The sequence below is a fragment of the Pseudophryne corroboree genome, chromosome 4 (assembly GCF_028390025.1).
Source record: "Pseudophryne corroboree isolate aPseCor3 chromosome 4, aPseCor3.hap2, whole genome shotgun sequence".
Taxonomy (NCBI): Eukaryota; Metazoa; Chordata; class Amphibia; order Anura; family Myobatrachidae; genus Pseudophryne; species Pseudophryne corroboree.
This window is the reverse complement of record NC_086447.1, coordinates 513,263,315-513,281,376: the sequence shown is the minus strand read 5'-3', so window position 1 is coordinate 513,281,376 and position 18,062 is coordinate 513,263,315. Positions and strand designations below refer to the sequence as shown.

Genomic DNA, 18,062 nt, shown 5'->3' with positions numbered 1-18,062 from the left:
AAAAACTTATTTTCGTCCGTTTTTCGTGCAAATTTGCATTCGTCCTATTCAGTGAAAGCTCTGTTTTTTCAACTGGTCATACATTTTGACCTTGTCGCAAATGTCGACACGGCTTTTGTCGAATTAGCGGTCGTTTTCCCCGTTTTAGGGTCCGTTTTCACCCAAGCAGATTCGGGGTAAAAAAGTAGAATCCGCATTTTCGAAAATGTGTTAAACGAGCGAGAGCACCTGCTATTGAATACTGACAGTCGAATTAGTGCTGGGTTTTCAACATGCCCAAAATACCGGCACTAACTGAATATACCCCTATGTGTAATCTCTTTTTAAATGAAATCTAGAGTTTGGACGATATGCAAGCCTGTCACTAATATACTAATGCATGTATACTTGCTGTTTTATGCATAATTTAATCAATCATAATTTTATTTTAATCTCCTATTATACTTATGAAATGTTAAAACTCAAGTTTAATATTTTGCATATCATGTTTCTCATGAAATGTATTTGAATTAAAACAAAATTGGCCGGTATATGAGAGACGATAAATTGTTACTTTCCGTCACACATTTCATCTTAATAAATGAAACTTAATGCAGTTGTGAGCTCTCCAAAAACAGCGGATAGAGCATTATTTCATCCATTATTTCTTTTCAAGGAAATGATTTAAGTCTTATATTTTATGTTGTGTTAGTTTGCTGTTAAAAGCATGCTAAGTGTATATCTGTATTTGTTGTCCAAAGTTGTAAAAATTAATAATTTTATATTTAATGATTATATTGACCTGGGTCACTAAAAGGCTTTTTTTGCTATTCCTGAAGGAAGTACGAAGGAAGTACGACATGTACCGCTTGGATAAACATTTAGTTAATAAATACATCAAACCATCTACACTAAGCGCAGTAAAATAGCTTGAGAGTATGAATTAATAAAATACTAATATTTATTGTGCCCTTTGGACATTCATAAAATGACAATTGCACAATGTATATCTACTAATGTAAGCTGTAGAGATTGCATATGAGAGCAGTCAAGCGGTTTAAGGTTTTGCCATTATATCAGGTATATAAAAAAAAAAATATTGTCACATTCTGTATTACAATTTTTCCAGTTTATTTAAAGTCACCTCCACGCTATGGTTTACTGGCCATATCAGTACATATTTATATGCTGATATAGTTAATAACGTAGAATCATAACAGATTAGGGGGTATATTCAATTCACCCCAAAAAAATTTAATCCGTGAAAACCGTTTTGTTTTTGTTTTTTTTGTTTGTTTTTTTTTGGGGGGGGGGTTTGTACTGTATGTCAGATTTTTTTTTTCTCTGCTAGGTCTGGCTATTGGGGGCAATCTGAAACAAAATCCCTGATAACTGTTGACATTGGGGACAAGTAAATATTGGCAGGGTGAATTAGTCACAGTAAATTACCGCAGATAATTGAATATCCCCGTAATGTGGGCAATTTGTTTTTCCAAAGAAGGTGGCACCCCAGCACTTAACTCCAGTTATTACTCTGCTTTCTTATATGTATGTGCATATTGTCGTTCGCTCTTGTCATGTCACAGACTGAATTTAGACCAATTATTTTTTTTTCTTTTTTAATTGCTGATTTTGATTAGCAACAAAGCTGGGACCAGAAGCTTTCAGGTTTGATGGAGGTGTAGAAGCAATCGCTACTAGACAAAATGAAAAATACTACATCTTGCGACCAGAGGTGATCGAAACCTATTTGTACATGTGGAGATTTACACATGACCCAAAATACCGGAAGTGGGGTTGGGAAGCAGTTGAGGTAAGTGGTGGTGGTTTTTTTATTTATTTTATTTATTATGTATATGGTTTTATATTGCCCAAGTATTTTAAATTGTGCATTCAAAATGTACATTCCTAATGTACTCACTATATATTAGTTGCAAAGAGTGAATGTTTGCATTAACTGTACACAGTAATAGAAAATAAGGTATTTGTTCTGTTGTATTGGTACTTATGCCATTTTTTTAGCATAATTTGCATATTTCTGTCTAGTATAATGTTCCCAGCACTGTACTACTCTTCATTATACAGATTACCCTTATTGGCAACCCTGCGATCCCCTCTTGTTGTGTTTTTTTTTCTACAATTCTTTTATAGAGTTAAGATTAAGGAATTGTTTAATGCAAATTCTGTTATTGTAAATTGTGTTGCAATTCTTTATCTGGCACTATATTTAAGACATAATTAAAAAATATTTAATATTTTTTCTGCTTCGGGGCACACTGGGCTCCGCAAGGAATGGACAATGGGGTGTAGAGTAGGATCTTGATCCGAGGCACCAACAGGCTCAAAGCTTTGACTGTTCCCAGAATGCATAGCGCCGCCTCCTATATCACCCCCGCCTCCCTGCACAGGATCTCAGTTTTGTAGTTGGTGCCGCAGTAGCAGGCACTTAACAGAGGGGCTGCTCCAGGCAGCCCTAAGAAGAGCTTTTTTTCTGAGGAAAAAAGTGAAGACTTCAAGGGCAGCAGCAGTGTTACATGTCAGTGGACATTCACGGCTGCAGCTCCGGCTCTCCCCAGCGGCGCAGTACACTCCCGAGCCCTGGTTGCCGGGTAACTACAGCAGGAGTCTCCGGTTTTCTTCTTGTCAGGCACACACGACGGGGTCTCTCCGGGATCGCGTGGCCGAGCTTCGGGAGGTGGTAAGTGGGTCCCGCTTGCGATCCGGCGCGGTTAGTGGGAGGCGGGCCGCGCGTGCTGGCGGTGGACACTGTGGCAGTACAGGCGATCCCACTAGATCACCAGGGCATGGGACAGTTCAGGTTTTCTCTATAAACCGTTTTATTAGAGCCTGCAGTACCCGGTGTTTTGCCAGCAGGGGGATAGAGCTTGGACCTGAAGCCCCTCCCCCAGCTTCAGGGCGCCATTTTCTGCAAATGTTCCCACCCTGGAGCTGCATATCTGTCTCTCCCTCACTCCCTGGCAGTGTCTGCGACGCCATTATCCCTCAGCTCACTGTTCCTGGGAATGCTTGGTCAAATCCTCCAATGTAAAGCCGCCTGGTTGTCAGTGCTGTGACTTTACAAGACACTTAAGTATTCTACCTGCCTGTTTTAGTCAGTGTTAGTTAAGAAAGAGTGCACTTAGTCAGGGTTTCCTAGTACAATTACCCTGTGATATACATCCAGTTTTTACTGTGTACTGTTATATCTATTGTTATATAGCTGTGTAAGCTAGTCCAGTGCAGTATTATTGTTAGTAATAACCTCTGCATTGTACAGACTGTGACTATTTGTGTGTGCATTTGATAGCTGAGTGGTGTCCATTTCGTGTCTTTCACTCAACCTGCTATCCCTATATTCTATAACCTAAGGGGGCTTGGTGCGTCAGGTTTGATCTAATATAGGATTTTCACAAAGATATACTGTATTACGTATTTTTCTCTGTGATTTAGTCACCATATCTCTCCTTTATCTCTGCTGGTGCTGACTACACTGCGCAGGGGCTTGGGCTAGAGGTATTGTGCTGCTGACAAATTGTACTGTGTTACCTGATACTGCAAGTTATATCATGTCTGCTTCTGAGGGTAACTGTTCTGGGGCTGAACACACTGCCAGTGTTGCTGAAGCCGCAGATACCTATGAGGAGAATATAGCAGCTTTGGGCTCTGGTTCTTGGGGCTCCTTGCCCCCCAGTGGGACAGTGGCAACGGGGGCAAATAATGACCCGCCGTGGGCCGCTTTTTCCACGCTTCTGCATACGCTAGTTCATAAACTAACACCCCCGATTGGGACCCCCAATGCCGGTACAACCGGTTGTGGTGCCTGCAGCTAACCCGCCGTGGGCGGACGATTTATCTGCTCAAATAAAGAAGTTGAACCAGTCCCTGAGTACTAAAAAGTCTGACCGTCGCTCGCCTACGTCCAAGGGGTCCTCTAAGCGAGCGCTTGTCTCCTCACAATCCACTGCTGTCACTGACACCTCGTCGGATTAAGACGGCACTTACACTGACCCCACAGGTTCTGACTCGGATACGGCTGATGGGGAGGGTGGTTCACATGTGGATGTTCCTGATCTTTTGGAGGCTATTAAGTTAATTTTACAGATTACGGATGATCCCGAGCCATCCGTTACTCCTAAGAAACCAGATAGGTTCAAGCGTCAGAAGGTGATTAAACAAGTTTTACCTCACTCTGACCACCTAATTGATAACGTCGGGAACCCTGGGAAAACCCGGGTACGAAGTTTGTGCCTCAAAAGAAGATGCTGGCTCGCTATCCTCTCGCGCCGGAGCTGTCTAAGAATTGGGAAACGCCTCCTCCAGTGGACTCACATGTGGCTAGGATGGTGGTTTACTCAGCTCTACCGGTCACCAACGTCATGTCTCTAAAAGAGCCTACGGATAAACGTGTGGAGGGTTGTCTGAAAGCGATTTACACCCTCACGGGTGCTGCACAAAGGCCCACTATTGCAGCTACTTGGGCTGCAGAGGCCATTGAAGCATGGGCCTTGGAGTTAGATGCTGAAATCTCCTTTGACCATGCTAGACAATGCTTAACATAGAAATATAGAAACATAGAATTTGATGGCAGATAAGAACCACTTGGCCCATCTAGTCTGCCCCTTTTTTTTATCCTTTAGGTAATCTCAACCCTTTTTGAACCTTAATTCTTTGTAAGGGTATTCTTATGCCTATCCCAAGCATGTTTAAATTGCTCTACAGTCTAAGCCTCTACCACCTCTGATGGGAGGCTATTCCACTTATCCACTGCCCTTTCTGTAAAGTAATTTTTCCTTAAATTTCCCCTGAACCTGCCTCCCTCCAGTTTCAGTGTATGTCCTCGAGTTCTAATACTTCTCTTCCTTTGAAGAATGTTTCCCTCCTGAACTTTGTTAAAACCTTTTGGTATATTTAAAAGTTTCTATCATGTCTCCCCTTTCCCTTCTCTCCTCCATACTATACATGTTAAGATCTTTTAGCCTTTCCGAGTAAGTTTTGTGATGTAGCCATGCACCATTTTAGTTGCCCTTCTTTGTACACTCTCTAATGTATTTATATCCTTCTGGAGATATGGTCTCCAGAACTGGACACAGTATTCCAGATGAGGCCGCACCAATGACCTATACAGTGGCATTATTACTTCTCTTTTCCTGCTACTGATTCCTCTTCCTATGCAACCAAGCATCTGACTTGCCTTTCTCATTGCTTTGTTGCCTTGCTTTCCTGCCTTTAAGTCACTTGAAATAGTGACTCCTAAATCCCTTTCCTCCTCAGTAGTTTCCATTATAGTACCCTTGATACTATATTTAGCCTTTGGGTTATTGAGACCCAAGTGCATGATTTTGCATTTTTTAGCATTAAACTGTCTTATATTGTCACAGCTTCTCGTTATATTAAAGAGGCGGCTTCTGATGCCGGTATCCTGGCAGCCAAGGCCTCTACTACGTCAGTCCTAGCTCGCCGGATATTGTGGCTGAGATCCTGGTCTGTGGATCTGGACTCTAGAAAAACCATGGAGGTACGCCCTTTTAAGGGAGATATTCTGTTTGGGGAGGATTTAAATAAGATTGTGGCTGACTTGGCTACTGCCAAAACTGCCTGTCTGCTAAGTACTGCTCCTTCTGTGTCGAAGGCTAAAGGTACTTCCTTTCGCCCCTTTCGTCCTTCAGGTAAAGCAAAAGGTCAGGCGTACAACAAGCAGGCCCGCACTTCCAAACCTGGTAAGCCTAAGCCCAAAAGAGCCTGGGCGGCCCGTCAGCCAGCTTCCAAGACAGATAAGCCTGCCGCATGTCAGGGCGGGCCTACCTCTGGGGGATCCCAGGGTGGGGGGCTGGCTTCTAGGGTATACCCAGGAATGGTTGAAGACCACTTCAGATGCCTGGGCACAGGAAGTCGTCACTCGAGGTTACGCCATAGCCTTCAAAAACCGACCCCCTCATTGATTTTGCCAGACAGATGTCCCGTTGGACAAGACAAAGGCAAACACTCTACATTCGGCGGTACAGACCCTCCTGGATACAGGTGTCATAGTACAGGTGCCTCTTGCGCAGAGGGGCCGGGGGTACTATTCTCCGCTGTTTCTAGTCCCGAAACCGAATGGTTCCTCCCGGCCCATTCTCAACTTCAAGGCATTGAACAGGTTTGTGAAGGTTTCCAAGTTCCGTATGGAAACCCTTAGCTCTATAGTTCTGGCCTTGGAACCTGGGGACTTCATGGTCTCCCTGGATATACAGGATGCTTACCTGCATATTCCTATAGCAGTGTCTCATCAGCAATACCTGAGATTTGCGATTGGCAACTGCCATTACCAGTTTCGGGCGTTACCTTTTGGTTTAACAACGGCTCCGCGAGTCTTGCAACAGTCATGGCGGTGATGACGGTGGTACTCCGCCGTCAAGGGGTCAGGATACTGCCGTATTTGGACGACTTGTTAATCCTGGCAAATTCCCCAGAACTTCTCCTGCGTCATCTAGATGTGATGGTCCGGTTTCTGCAAGCCCACGGGTGGCTCATCAACTGGAAGAAATCATCCCTGATCCCTGCTCAGAGCATGGTGCATCTGGGAGCACTATTGGACACTCACAACCAGCGGTTGTTCCTGTCTCAGGAGAAAGTCCTGAAACTTTAGGACAAGATTTGTTGCTTCCTATCTTGTCCGCAAGTGTCGATACATTCGGCGATGCAGGTGCTGGGCCTCATGGTGTTAGCATTCGACATGGTGGAGTACGCTCAATTTCACTCTCACCCTCTGCAGAGGCTGATTCTAGCCAAATGGGACGGCCTGCCTCACCAGATCAGGTCTCAAATTATCTCATTGACTCCGGAGGTCCGTCTGTCGCTGCTCTGGTGGCTCTGGGACCAACAACTGTGCAGGGGCCATCCGTTCTGAATATCCGACTGGTTCCTGTTGATGACAGATGCCAGTCTAAGAGGTTGGGGCGCGGTGCTGGAGCAACACTCCCTTCAGGGGCGGTGGACCAAGGAGGAGTCCCTCCTCTCGATCAATATTCTGGAGTTGCAGGCGGTCTTCAATGCCTTGAACCTAACCCAGCATTTAATTCAGAACCGTCCTGTTCAAGTACAGTCGGACAACGCCACCACAGTGGCTTACATAAATCATCAAGTCTGCACTCGAAGCCGCCTAGCAATGAAGGAAGTCTCACGGATTCTACAGTGGGCAGAACGCCATCTACCGGCCATATCGGCAATATTCATTCCGGGAGTCCTGAATTGGGAAGCAGACTTTCTCAGTCGTCAGGATGTGCATGCCGGCGAGTGGGGCCTCCATCCAGAAGTGTTTCAACTCCTAGTGGAAAGGTGGGGCCTTCCAGACGTAGATCTGATGGCGTCTCGACACAATCACAAGGTTCCGGTCTTTGGAGCAAGGACAAGGGATCCTCAAGCAGCATTCGTGGATGCGCTGGCGGTACCGTGGAGGTTTCGGCTGCCGTGCGTGTTCCCTCCAGTATCACTCCTGCCCAGGGTAATTCGGAAGTTCAAGCAAGAAAAAGGAATTCTGCTTCTCATAGCTCCAGCATGGCCCAGACGACACTGGTTCTCAGACATCCTCGTTCAGGGCCCCTGTGTCTACCAGAACCTAGCCCGGCTGTCTTTGACGGCGTGGCTCTTGAAGCTTCCGTCTTAAGGGCTAAAGGGTTTTCTGAGGCGGTCACTCAAACTATGTTGCGGGCCCGCAAACCGGCTTCTGCTCGGATTTACTATAGGGTCTGGCATTCTTACTTTGTTTGGAGCGCATCTAACGATTATGACGCTTCCAAGTTTAGTATAGCCAAGTTGTTGGCTTTTCTTCAGCAGGGCCTGGACTTAGGCCTGCGTCTGGCCTCCCTCAAGATTCAAATATCTGCCATGTCGGTGTGGTTTCAGAGAAAAATTGCGACCTTACCTGATGTGCATACCTTTACTCAGGGCGTGTTGCGTATCCAACCTCCCTATGTCCCGCCTGTGGCTCCTTGGGACATGTCGGTGGTTTTGGAGGCGTTACAAGAGTTTCCGTTTGAACCTCCTGGTTCAGCTGACCTTAACTGGCTTTCCCTTAAGGTGGTGTTTCTGCTGGCTATTGCTTCAGCTAGAAGAGTGTCGGATTTGGGTGCCTTGTCATGTAGTTCCCCATATCTGATATTTCACCGTGACCGGGCGGGTTCTTAGGACTCGTCCCGGCTATGTACCTAAGGTGGTTTCTTCGTTCCACCTTAATCGGGAGATTGTAGTTCCGGCACTTGTTTCTCCTGATCTGTCTCCCAAAGAGCGGTCTTTGGATGGGGTACGGGCTCTCCGTATCTATGTGAAGAGAACTGCTCCTATTAGGAAATCGGATTCTCTTTTTGTTGTGTTTGGGTTTCACAAACGGGGCTGGCCTGCTCACAAGCAAACTCTGGCCAGATGGATTAGAATGGTGATTGCACATGCTTATGTGAAGGCTGCTCTCTCTGCTCCTGATCACATTAAGGCCCATTCTACTCGGTCTGTTGGACGTTCTTGGGCGGCCCAACGTGGTGCGACCCTTGAACAATTGTGCAAGGCGGCTATGTGGTCCTCTGAGAACACGTTCATAAGGTTCTATGCCTTCGATACTGCCGCTTCCCAGGATGCTTCCTTTGGACGCCGGGTTCTTGTGCCCGCTACAGTGCGTCCCCTCCCATAAGGAACTGCTTTAGGACATCCCCATTGTCCATTCCTTGTGGAGCCCAGTGTACCCCACAGCAGAAAACGAGTTTTATGGTAAGAACTTACCTTTGTTAAAACTCTTTCTGCGAGGTACACTGGGCTCCACAAGGCGCCCACCCTGACGCACTTAGCTTCTTTGGGTTGGTATGGCATTAGACGCTGACACGTCTCCTGTCGTGAGAATGCGGTGTTGTGGCTACTAACCGTTGTCGTCTCTTTTCCTGCTACTGCATTGGACTGGTTAACCAAAAACTGAACTCCTGTGCATGGAGGCGGGGTGATATAGGAGGCGGCGCTATGCATTCCGGGAACAGTCAAAGCTTTGAGCCTGTTGGTGCCTCGGATCAAGATCCTACTCTACACCCCATTGTCCACCTTGTTTCCTACATGCATCACATTGTGGCTAAGACACGTTTTCTGCAAAAAAGATGCTTAATCCTAGTAGTCTACCCAGACCTGGCACGGCTACAGCAATGATGTATGAGTACACATCTGGACCTACAAAGGTACGCCATATCAATGTTCAATTGATATGTCTTGTCAAGGGCTAATCTTTCCTTAAAAACTAAGGAGAATCTTTGAGACAAGCTCAACAGCTATTCACTTCTTGCTTTCCATATCTCTGTTTTGTGATGGAGCTGGTATCAGAGAAGGTGTCCATTTGCCAGAGGAATTGGGGAAAATGTGGTAAAAAACTGATACCCGGAAGTCCAGTGATGGGAGCGCATTGCAAAGGACAGCTCTTATCACACAGCTTTCCTTTTGCAGTACTAATAACATATGTTTGTGCATATGCACATAGGCCTTTGCATCATTCAGTCTCCCAGCAACTCACCCCTCTGTACATGTTGCCCCCTCAATTATTCACTCCCCTCTTAACACTCATGCGCTGTTTACTTCCCTTACTCATTGACAATAACATCTACAACCTCTCACCATAAAAAACTTTCACAAACCTCTAACACTCACATTTATCTCTCTTCTTCTGATCGCTGGTGACATTTCACCAAATCCAGGACCCAACCACTTGCATCACTCACATTCACCTGATTCACAGCAACATAGAAATCCAGCTAACATCATAAACATCACATGTCTTCCATCACCCTCCAGATCACTAAAATGTGCCTTATGGAATGCACGCTCTGTTTGTAACAAATTAACATACATCCATGACCTCTTCATATCTAACAACTTCAATCTGCTGGCTATAACAGAAACCTGGCTCACACAATCAGACACAGCCTACCCTGCAGCACTGTCACAGGGTGGTCTCCACTTTATACACACCTCCAGGCCTGGTAACTATAAAGGAGGAGGAGTTGGACTATTACTTTCCCAATCTTTCGCATACACTGTTCTACAACAGGTTCCATCACTCACATTTACATCATTTGAAGTACATTCCATCAGGGTTTACTCTCCTTTCTCCCTGAGTGTTGCAACTATCGCCCACCTGGGCATCCCAAACAATTTCTGGAAGATTTTTCTGCCTGGCTCCCTCACTTCCTATCCTCTGACATCTCCACCATCATCATGGGTGATTTCAATATTGCTATTGATTGTCCAAAATCTGCTTCTCACACCTCCAAACTACTCTCTCTAACCTCCTCTCTCGGCCTCTCCCAATGGACGGACTGACTCTACTCATCGGGAGGGCCACTGCCTTGATCTAGTATTCACCAGACTATGCTTAGTTTCTGAACTCACTAACACTACTTTCCCCCTCTCAGATCACAACCTTATCGCCGGCATGCTCTCCTCCGTTAATTCAAACTCTGTGTTGCTCAAGTCCTCCAATCTTCCTGAAACCTGCAGAAATATTAACACAATTAATCTTCAAGAACTTTCCATCTCACTCCAAAAACTGCTTTTACCTATTTCTGCATTCACCTCTCCTGAGATGGCTGTATCACACCTGAACGAGACTCTAGAACTAGCCCTTGATGAAGTGGCTCCAGCTACCCATCATACTCCACGTAGGCCTTGATGTCAACCATGGCACTCTAAATTTACAAGACAACTAAAAAAACACACGTAAACTTGAACGTCCGTTGCGTAAATCTCGTATTTCAAGTGACTTCCTCACATATAAGACTGTCTACCTCTCTTATAGAAATGCCCTGGACACTGCCAAACAAACATATTTCCAAACTCTTATCTCTGTACCAAGCCTCTAATCCCAAACGACTCTTTAATACATTTAAATCACTTCTGAATCCTCCCTCACCTACCCCACTAGCCACTATCGAGGCACAAGATCTTGCTTCCTACTTCAAGGAGAAGATTGATAAGATCCGATATGAAATGGTATGCTCTTCGGCAGCCAGTGACCTGCTCAGTTCTTAACCTGAACCCTCTGGCATTCTCTCTTCATTCGATCCCACAAATGAAGATGAACTATCATCACTCTTCTCATCCTGCTTCTCTACTACCTCTCCTCTTGATCCTTTACCCTCACAAATAAGTAAAGCTCTGTCTCTGGTGCTCATCCCTACCTTAACTAACATCTGTAAGCTCTCTCTCTACTGGTATTTCTCTAACGTCCTAGTGGTTGCTGGGGACTCCGTAAGGACCATGGGGAATAGACCGGCTCCGCAGGAGACTGGGCACTCTAAGAAAGAATTAGGACTACTGGTGTGCACTGGCTCCTCCCTCTATGCCCCTCCTCCAGACCTCAGTTAGAATCTGTGCCCGGACGGAGCTGGGTGCATTTTAGTGAGCTCTCCTGAGCTTGCTAATAAGAAAGTATTTTAGTTAGGTTTTTTATTTTCAGAGAGCTTCTGCTGGCAACAGACTCTCTGCTACGTGGGACTGAGGGGAGAGAAGCAAACCTACTAACTGCGGCTAGGTTGCGCTTCTTAGGCTACTGGACACCATTAGCTCCAGAGGGATCGAACACAGGAACTTAACCTTGGTCGTCCGTTCCCGGAGCCGCGCCGCCGTCCCCCTCGCAGAGCCAGAAGACAGAAGCCGGCGGGTGAAGCAAGAAGACGTCAAAATCGGCGGGAGAAGACTCCTGTCTTCATATGAGGTAGCGCACAGCACTGCAGAGGTGCGCCATTGCTCCCACATTACACCCACACACTCCGCTCACTGTAGGGTGCAGGGCGCAGGGGGGGGGGGGCGCCCTGGGCAGCAATTGAGTACCTCCTGGCAAAATAGGGCATATATACAGCTGGGCACTGTATATATGCATGAGCCCCCACCATTATTTTTACACAAAATCGCGGGACAGAAGCCCGCCGCTGAGGGGGCGGGGCTTCTTCCTCAGCACTCACCAGCGCCATTTTCTCTCCACAGCTCCGCTGAGAGGAAGCTCCCCAGGCTCTACCCTGCAGACTCACGGTAGAAAGAGGGTAAAAAGAGAGGGGGGCACACAAATTTAGCGCAATAATCACAAATACAGCAGCTACTGGGTAAACACTAAATTACTGTGTAATTCCTGGGTTATATAGCGCTGGGGTGTGTGCTGGCATACTCTCTCTCTGTCTCTCCAAAAGGCCTTGTGGGGGTTTTGTCCTCAAATAGAGCATCCCCTGTGTGTGTGGTGTGTCGGTACGATTGTGTCGACATGTTTGATGAGGAAGGCTATATGGAAGCAGAGCAGGTGCAGATGAATGAGGTGTCTCCGCCGACGGTGCCGACACCTGATTGGATGGATATGTGGAAGGTGTTAAATGATAATGTAAACTCCTTGCATAAAAGGTTGGATAAAGCTGAAGCCTTGGGACAGTCGGGGTCTCAACCCATGCCTGCTCCTACAGTGCAGAGGCCGTCAGGGTCTCAGAAGCGCCCACTATCCCAAATTGTTGACACAGATATCGACACGGATTCTGATTCCAGTGTCCATGGCGATGATGCAAAATTGCAGCCTAAAATGGCTAAAGCCATCCGCTACATGATTATAGCAATGAAGGATGTATTGCACATATCAGAGGTAAACCCTGTCCCTGACAAGAGGGTTTATATGTTTGGGGAGAAAAAGCAAGAGGTGACTTTTCCCCCTTCACATTAGTTAAATGAGTTATGTGAAAAAGCGTGGGATTCTCCTGATAGGAAAGTGCTGATTTCCAAAAGGTTACTTATGGCGTATCCTTTCCCGCCAACGGACAGGTTACGCTGGGAATCCTCCCCTAGGGTAGACAAAGCTTTGACACGCTTATCTAAGAAGGTGGCCCTGCCGTCACAGGATACGGCCTCCCTAAATGATCCTGCGGATAGGAAGCAGGAAGGTATCCTGAAGTCTTTGTATACACATTCAGGTACTCTACTGAGGCCGGCAATTGCGTCGGCCTGGATGTGTAGTGCTGTAGCAGCATGGACTGATACTCTGTCTGAGGAACTGGATACCTTGGACAAGGATACTATTTTACTGACCCTGGGGCATATAAAAGACGCTGTCCTATATATGAGGGATGCCCAGAGAGACATTTGCCTACTGGGCTCTAGAATAAATGCAATGTCAGTTTCTGCCAGAAGGGTCCTGTGGACTCGGCAATGGACAGGTGATGCAGACTCAAAAAAAGCACATGGAGGTTTTACCTTATAAGGGTGAGGAATTGTTTGGGGACGGTCTCTCGGATCTAGTTTCCACAGCTACAGCTGGGAAGTCAAGTTTTTTGCCATATATTCCCTCACAACCTAAGAAAGCACCGTATTACCAAATGCAGTCCTTTCGATCACAAAGAAGCAAGAAAGTTAAAGGTGCGTCCTTTCTTGCCAGAGGCAGGGGTAGAGGAAAGAAGCTGCATAATACAGCTAGTTCCCAGGAACAAAAGTCCTCCCCGGCTTCCACTAAATCCACTGCATGACGCTGGGGATCCACGGGTGGAGCCAGGAGCGGTGGGGGCGCGTCTCCGTCATTTCAGCCACCAGTGGGTTCGCTCACGGGTGGATCCCTGGGCTATACAGATTGTGTCTCAGGGATACAAGCTGGAATTCGAAGTGATGCCCCCTCACCGTTACCTCAAATCGGCACTCCCTGCTTCCCCCATAGAAAGGGAAGTAGTGTTAGCGGCAATTCACAAATTATATCTCCAGCAGGTGGTGGTGAAGGTTCCCCTCCTTCATTAGGGAAGGGGTTACTATTCCACAATGTTTGTGGTACCGAAACCGGACGGTTCGGTCAGACCCATATTGAATTTTAAATCCCTGAACATTTACCTGAAAAGGTTCAATTTCAAGATGGAATCGCTCAGAGCGGTCATTGCAAGCCTGGAAGAGAGGGATTTTATGGTGTCTCTGGACATAAAGGATGCTTACCTGCATGTCCCCATTTATCCACCTCATCAGGAGTACCTCAGATTTGTGGTACAGGACTGTCATTACCAATTCCAGACGTTGCCGTTTGGTCTGTCCACGGCTCCGAGAATATTTACCAAGGTAATGGCGGAAATTATGGTGCTCCTACGAAAGCAAGGAGTCACAATTATCCCATACTTGGATGATCTCCTCATAAAGGCGAGGTCCAGGGAGCAGTTGCTGGTCAGCGTAGCACACTCTCAGGAAGTGTTGCAACAGCACGGCTGGATTCTGAATATTCCAAGTCGCAGCTGATTCCTACGACGCGTCTACCCTTCCTGGGCATGATTCTGGACACGGACCAGAAGAAGGTGTTTCTCCCGGCGGAGAAGGCTCAGGAGCTCGTGACTCTGGTCAGAGACCTCTTAAAACCAAAACAGGTGTCGGTGCATCACTGCACGCGAGTCCTGGGAAAGATGGTGGCATCATACGAGGCCATTCCCTTCGGCAGGTTCCATGCGAAGATCTTTCAATGGGATCTGTTGGACAAGTGGTCCGGATCGCATCTTCAAATGCATCGGCTGCTCACCCTATCCCCCAGGGCCAGGGTGTCTCTTCTGTGGTGGCTGCAGAGTGCTCACCTTCTCGAGGGCCGCAGGTTCGGCATACAGGACTGGGTCCTGGTGACCACGGATGCAAGCCTCCGAGGATGGGGGGGCAGTCACTCAGGGAAGAAACTTCCAAGGGCTGTGGTCAAGTCAGGAGACTTGTCTGCATATAAATATCCTGGAACTAAGGGCCATATACAACACCCTGAGTCAAGCGGAGCCTCTGCTTCGCAACCAACCGGTGCTGATTCAGTCAGACAACATCACCGCAGTGGCTCATGTAAACCGCCAGGGCGGCACAAGAAGCAGGGTGGCGATGGCGGAAGCCACCAGAATTCTTCGTTGGGCGGAGAATCACGTGCAAGCACTGTCAGCAGTGTTCATTCCGGGAGTGGACAACTGGGAAGCAGACTTCCTCAGCAGGCACGACCTCCACCCGGGAGAGTGGGGACTTCATCAGGAAGTCTTCACTCAGATTACAAATCGATGGGAACTGCCACAGGTGGACATGATGGCATCCCGCCTTAACAAAAAGCATCAAAGGTATTGCGCCAGGTCAAGAGACCCTCAGGCGATAGATGTGGACGCTCTAGTAACACCGTGGGTGTTCCAGTCGGTCTATGTGTTTCCTCCTCTTCCTCTTATACCCAAGGTGCTGAGAATCGTAAGAAAAAGAGGAGTGAGAACAATACTCATTGTTCCGGATTGGCCAAGAAGGACTTGGTACCCGGAACTGCAAGAAATGCTCACAGAGGACCCGTGGCCTCTGCCTCTCAGACAGGATCTGTTGCAACAGGGGCCCTGTCTGTTCCAAGACTTACCGCGGCTGCGTTTGACGGCATGGCGGTTGAACGCCGGATCTAATCGGAAAAAGGCATTACGGATGAAGTTATTCCTACGCTGATAAAGGCTAGAAAGGACGTGACAGCAAAACATTATTACCGTATATGGCGAAAATATGTTGCTTGGTGTGAGGCCAGGAAGGCCCCTACAGAGGAATTCCAGCTGGGCCGGTTCCTACACTTCCTACAGTCAGGAGTGACTATGGGCTTAAAATTAGGATCCATAAAGGTCCAGATTTCGGTCCTATCCATTTTCTTTCAAAAGGAACTGGCTTCACTTCCTGAGGTTCAGACGTTTGTAAAGGGAGTGCTGCATATTCAGCCCCCTTTTGTGCCACCAGTGGCACCATGGGATCTTAACGTGGTGTTGAGTTTCCTGAAATCTCACTGGTTTGAGCCACTTAAGACCGTGGAGCTAAAGCATCTCACGTGGAAAGTGGTCATGCTATTGGCCTTAGCTTCGGCTAGGCGTGTGTCAGAATTGGCGGCTTTGTCATGTAAAAGCCTCTATCTGGTTTTCCATATGGACAGGGCAGAATTACGGACTCGTCCGCAATTTCTGCCGAAGGTGGTGTCATCTTTTCATTTGAACCAACCTATTGTGGTGCCTGCGGCTACTCGTGACTTGGAGGATTCCAAGTTACTTGATGTAGTCAGGGCTTTGAAGATTTATGTAGCCAGAACGGCTGGAGTCAGGAAAACTGACTCGCTGTTTATCCTGTATGCATCCAACTAGCTGGGTGCTCCTGTTTCAAAGCAAACTATTGCTCGCTGGATCTGTAACACGATTCAGCAGGCTCATTCTGCGGCTGGATTGCTGCATCCAAAATCAGTAAAAGCCCATTCCACAAGGAAAGTGGGCTCTTCTTGGGCGGCTGCCCGAGGGGTCTCGGCATTACAGCTTTGCCGAGCAGCTACTTGGTCGGGTTCAAACACTGTTGCAAAATTCTACAAGTTTGATACCCTGGCTGAGGAGGACCTTGTGTTTGCCCGTTCGGTGCTGCAGAGTCATCCGCACTCTCCCGCCCGTTTGGGAGCTTTGGTATAATCCCCATGGTCCTTACGGAGTCCTCAGCATCCACTAGGACGTTAGAGAAAATAAGATTTTACTCACCGGTAAATCTATTTCTCGTAGTCCGTAGTGGATGCTGGGCGCCCGTCCCAAGTGCGGACTTCTTCTGCAATACTTGTATATAGTTATTGCTTAAATAAGGGTTATGTTATGTTGCATCAGGTTGTCTGATGCTCTGTTGTTTTTCATACTGTTAACTGGGTATGTTATCACAAGTTATACGGTGTGGCTGGTATGAGTCTTACCCTGGATTCCAAAATCCTTTCCTTGTAATGTCAGCTCTTCCGGGCACAGATTCTAACTGAGGTCTGGAGGAGGGGCATAGAGGGAGGAGCCAGTGCACACCAGTAGTCCTAATTCTTTCTTAGAGTGCCCAGTCTCCTGCGGAGCCCGTCTATTCCCCATGGTCCTTACGGAGTCCCCAGCATCCACTACGGACTACGAGAAATAGATTTACCGGTGAGTAAAATCTTATTTTTTCTTTCACTCTTCAAGCATGCAGTGATTACTCCCATTTTGAAAAAACAAAATTCTGACCCTAACTCTCTCTCAAACTGCCGCCCTATCTCTCAGCTCCCTTGTCTCTCTAAGCTACTTGAGAGACTTGCCTACACTCGACTCGCACACTTTCTTAACTCACACAATTTATCAGAACCGCTTCAGTCGGGCTTCCGTTCCCAACACTCCACAGAGACCGCACTGACTAAAATGGTTCATGATTTGGTCACTACGAAGTCTAAAGGCCATTACTCACTACTTATTCTTCTAGATCTATCTGCTGCCTTTGACACTGTTGACCACTCTCTTTTCATACAAACACTACAATCCCTAGGTCTTGAAGACATAGCCCTTTCTTGGTTCCTATCCTACTTATCTAATCGCTCCTTCAGTGTTCGCTTCTCTGAATCTACCTCTTCGCTACCTCTTTCAGTTGGAGTATCGCAAGGCTCAGGCTTGGGTCCTCTGCTTTTCTCTATCTATACCTCATCTCTTGGTAAACTAATCCGCTCTTTTGTATTTCAGTATCATCTGTACGCTGATGATACTCAAATCTACCTATCCTCCTCTGATTTGTCCCTATCTGTACTGGGCCGTGTCACTGAATGTCTATCTGCCATTTCATCTTGGATTACATCTCGCCACCTCAAACTTAATATTTCAAAGACAGAGTTAATTATATTTCCACCGGCCAATAGTATGTACTAACCTGATATCTCTCACTGTTGAAAACTCGACAATCTACCCTACCTCACAAGCTCGCTGCCTATGTGTCATCCTTGACTCATTCAGTCTGTTTCAAAATCATGTTACATGCATGTAAAAAACATATCCAAAATACGACCATACCTTACACAAGACTCTGCTAAAACTCTAATCCATGCTCTCATTATCTCCCGCATTGATTATTGCAATAGTCTCCTAACTGGTCTTCTCTTTTAAAAACGAGACTCTCGCCACTACAATGGATTCTGAATGCAGCTGTGAGGCTAATCTTCCTCGCTAAACGTTCATCGTCTGCATATCCACTGTCAGTCCCACCATTGGTTACCTGTATTCTACCATATTCAATATAAAATACTTTCTCTTACGTCCTAGAGGATGCTGGAGTCCACAGTACCATGGGGATAGATGGGT

The 18,062-nt window shown here is 46.8% G+C and overlaps 1 protein-coding gene across 1 annotated transcript in view; it reads left to right on the top strand.

Moving 5' to 3' along the window:
• MAN1A1 (mannosidase alpha class 1A member 1) overlaps positions 1 to 18,062 on the top strand; it is a 523,182-nt gene that overhangs the window by 472,743 nt on the left and 32,377 nt on the right. Inside the window, exon 10 of the mRNA XM_063917232.1 lies at positions 1,620 to 1,792. Within this exon, the coding sequence (XP_063773302.1) occupies positions 1,620 to 1,792 (173 nt within the window). The remainder of the gene's footprint in view (positions 1 to 1,619; positions 1,793 to 18,062) is intronic.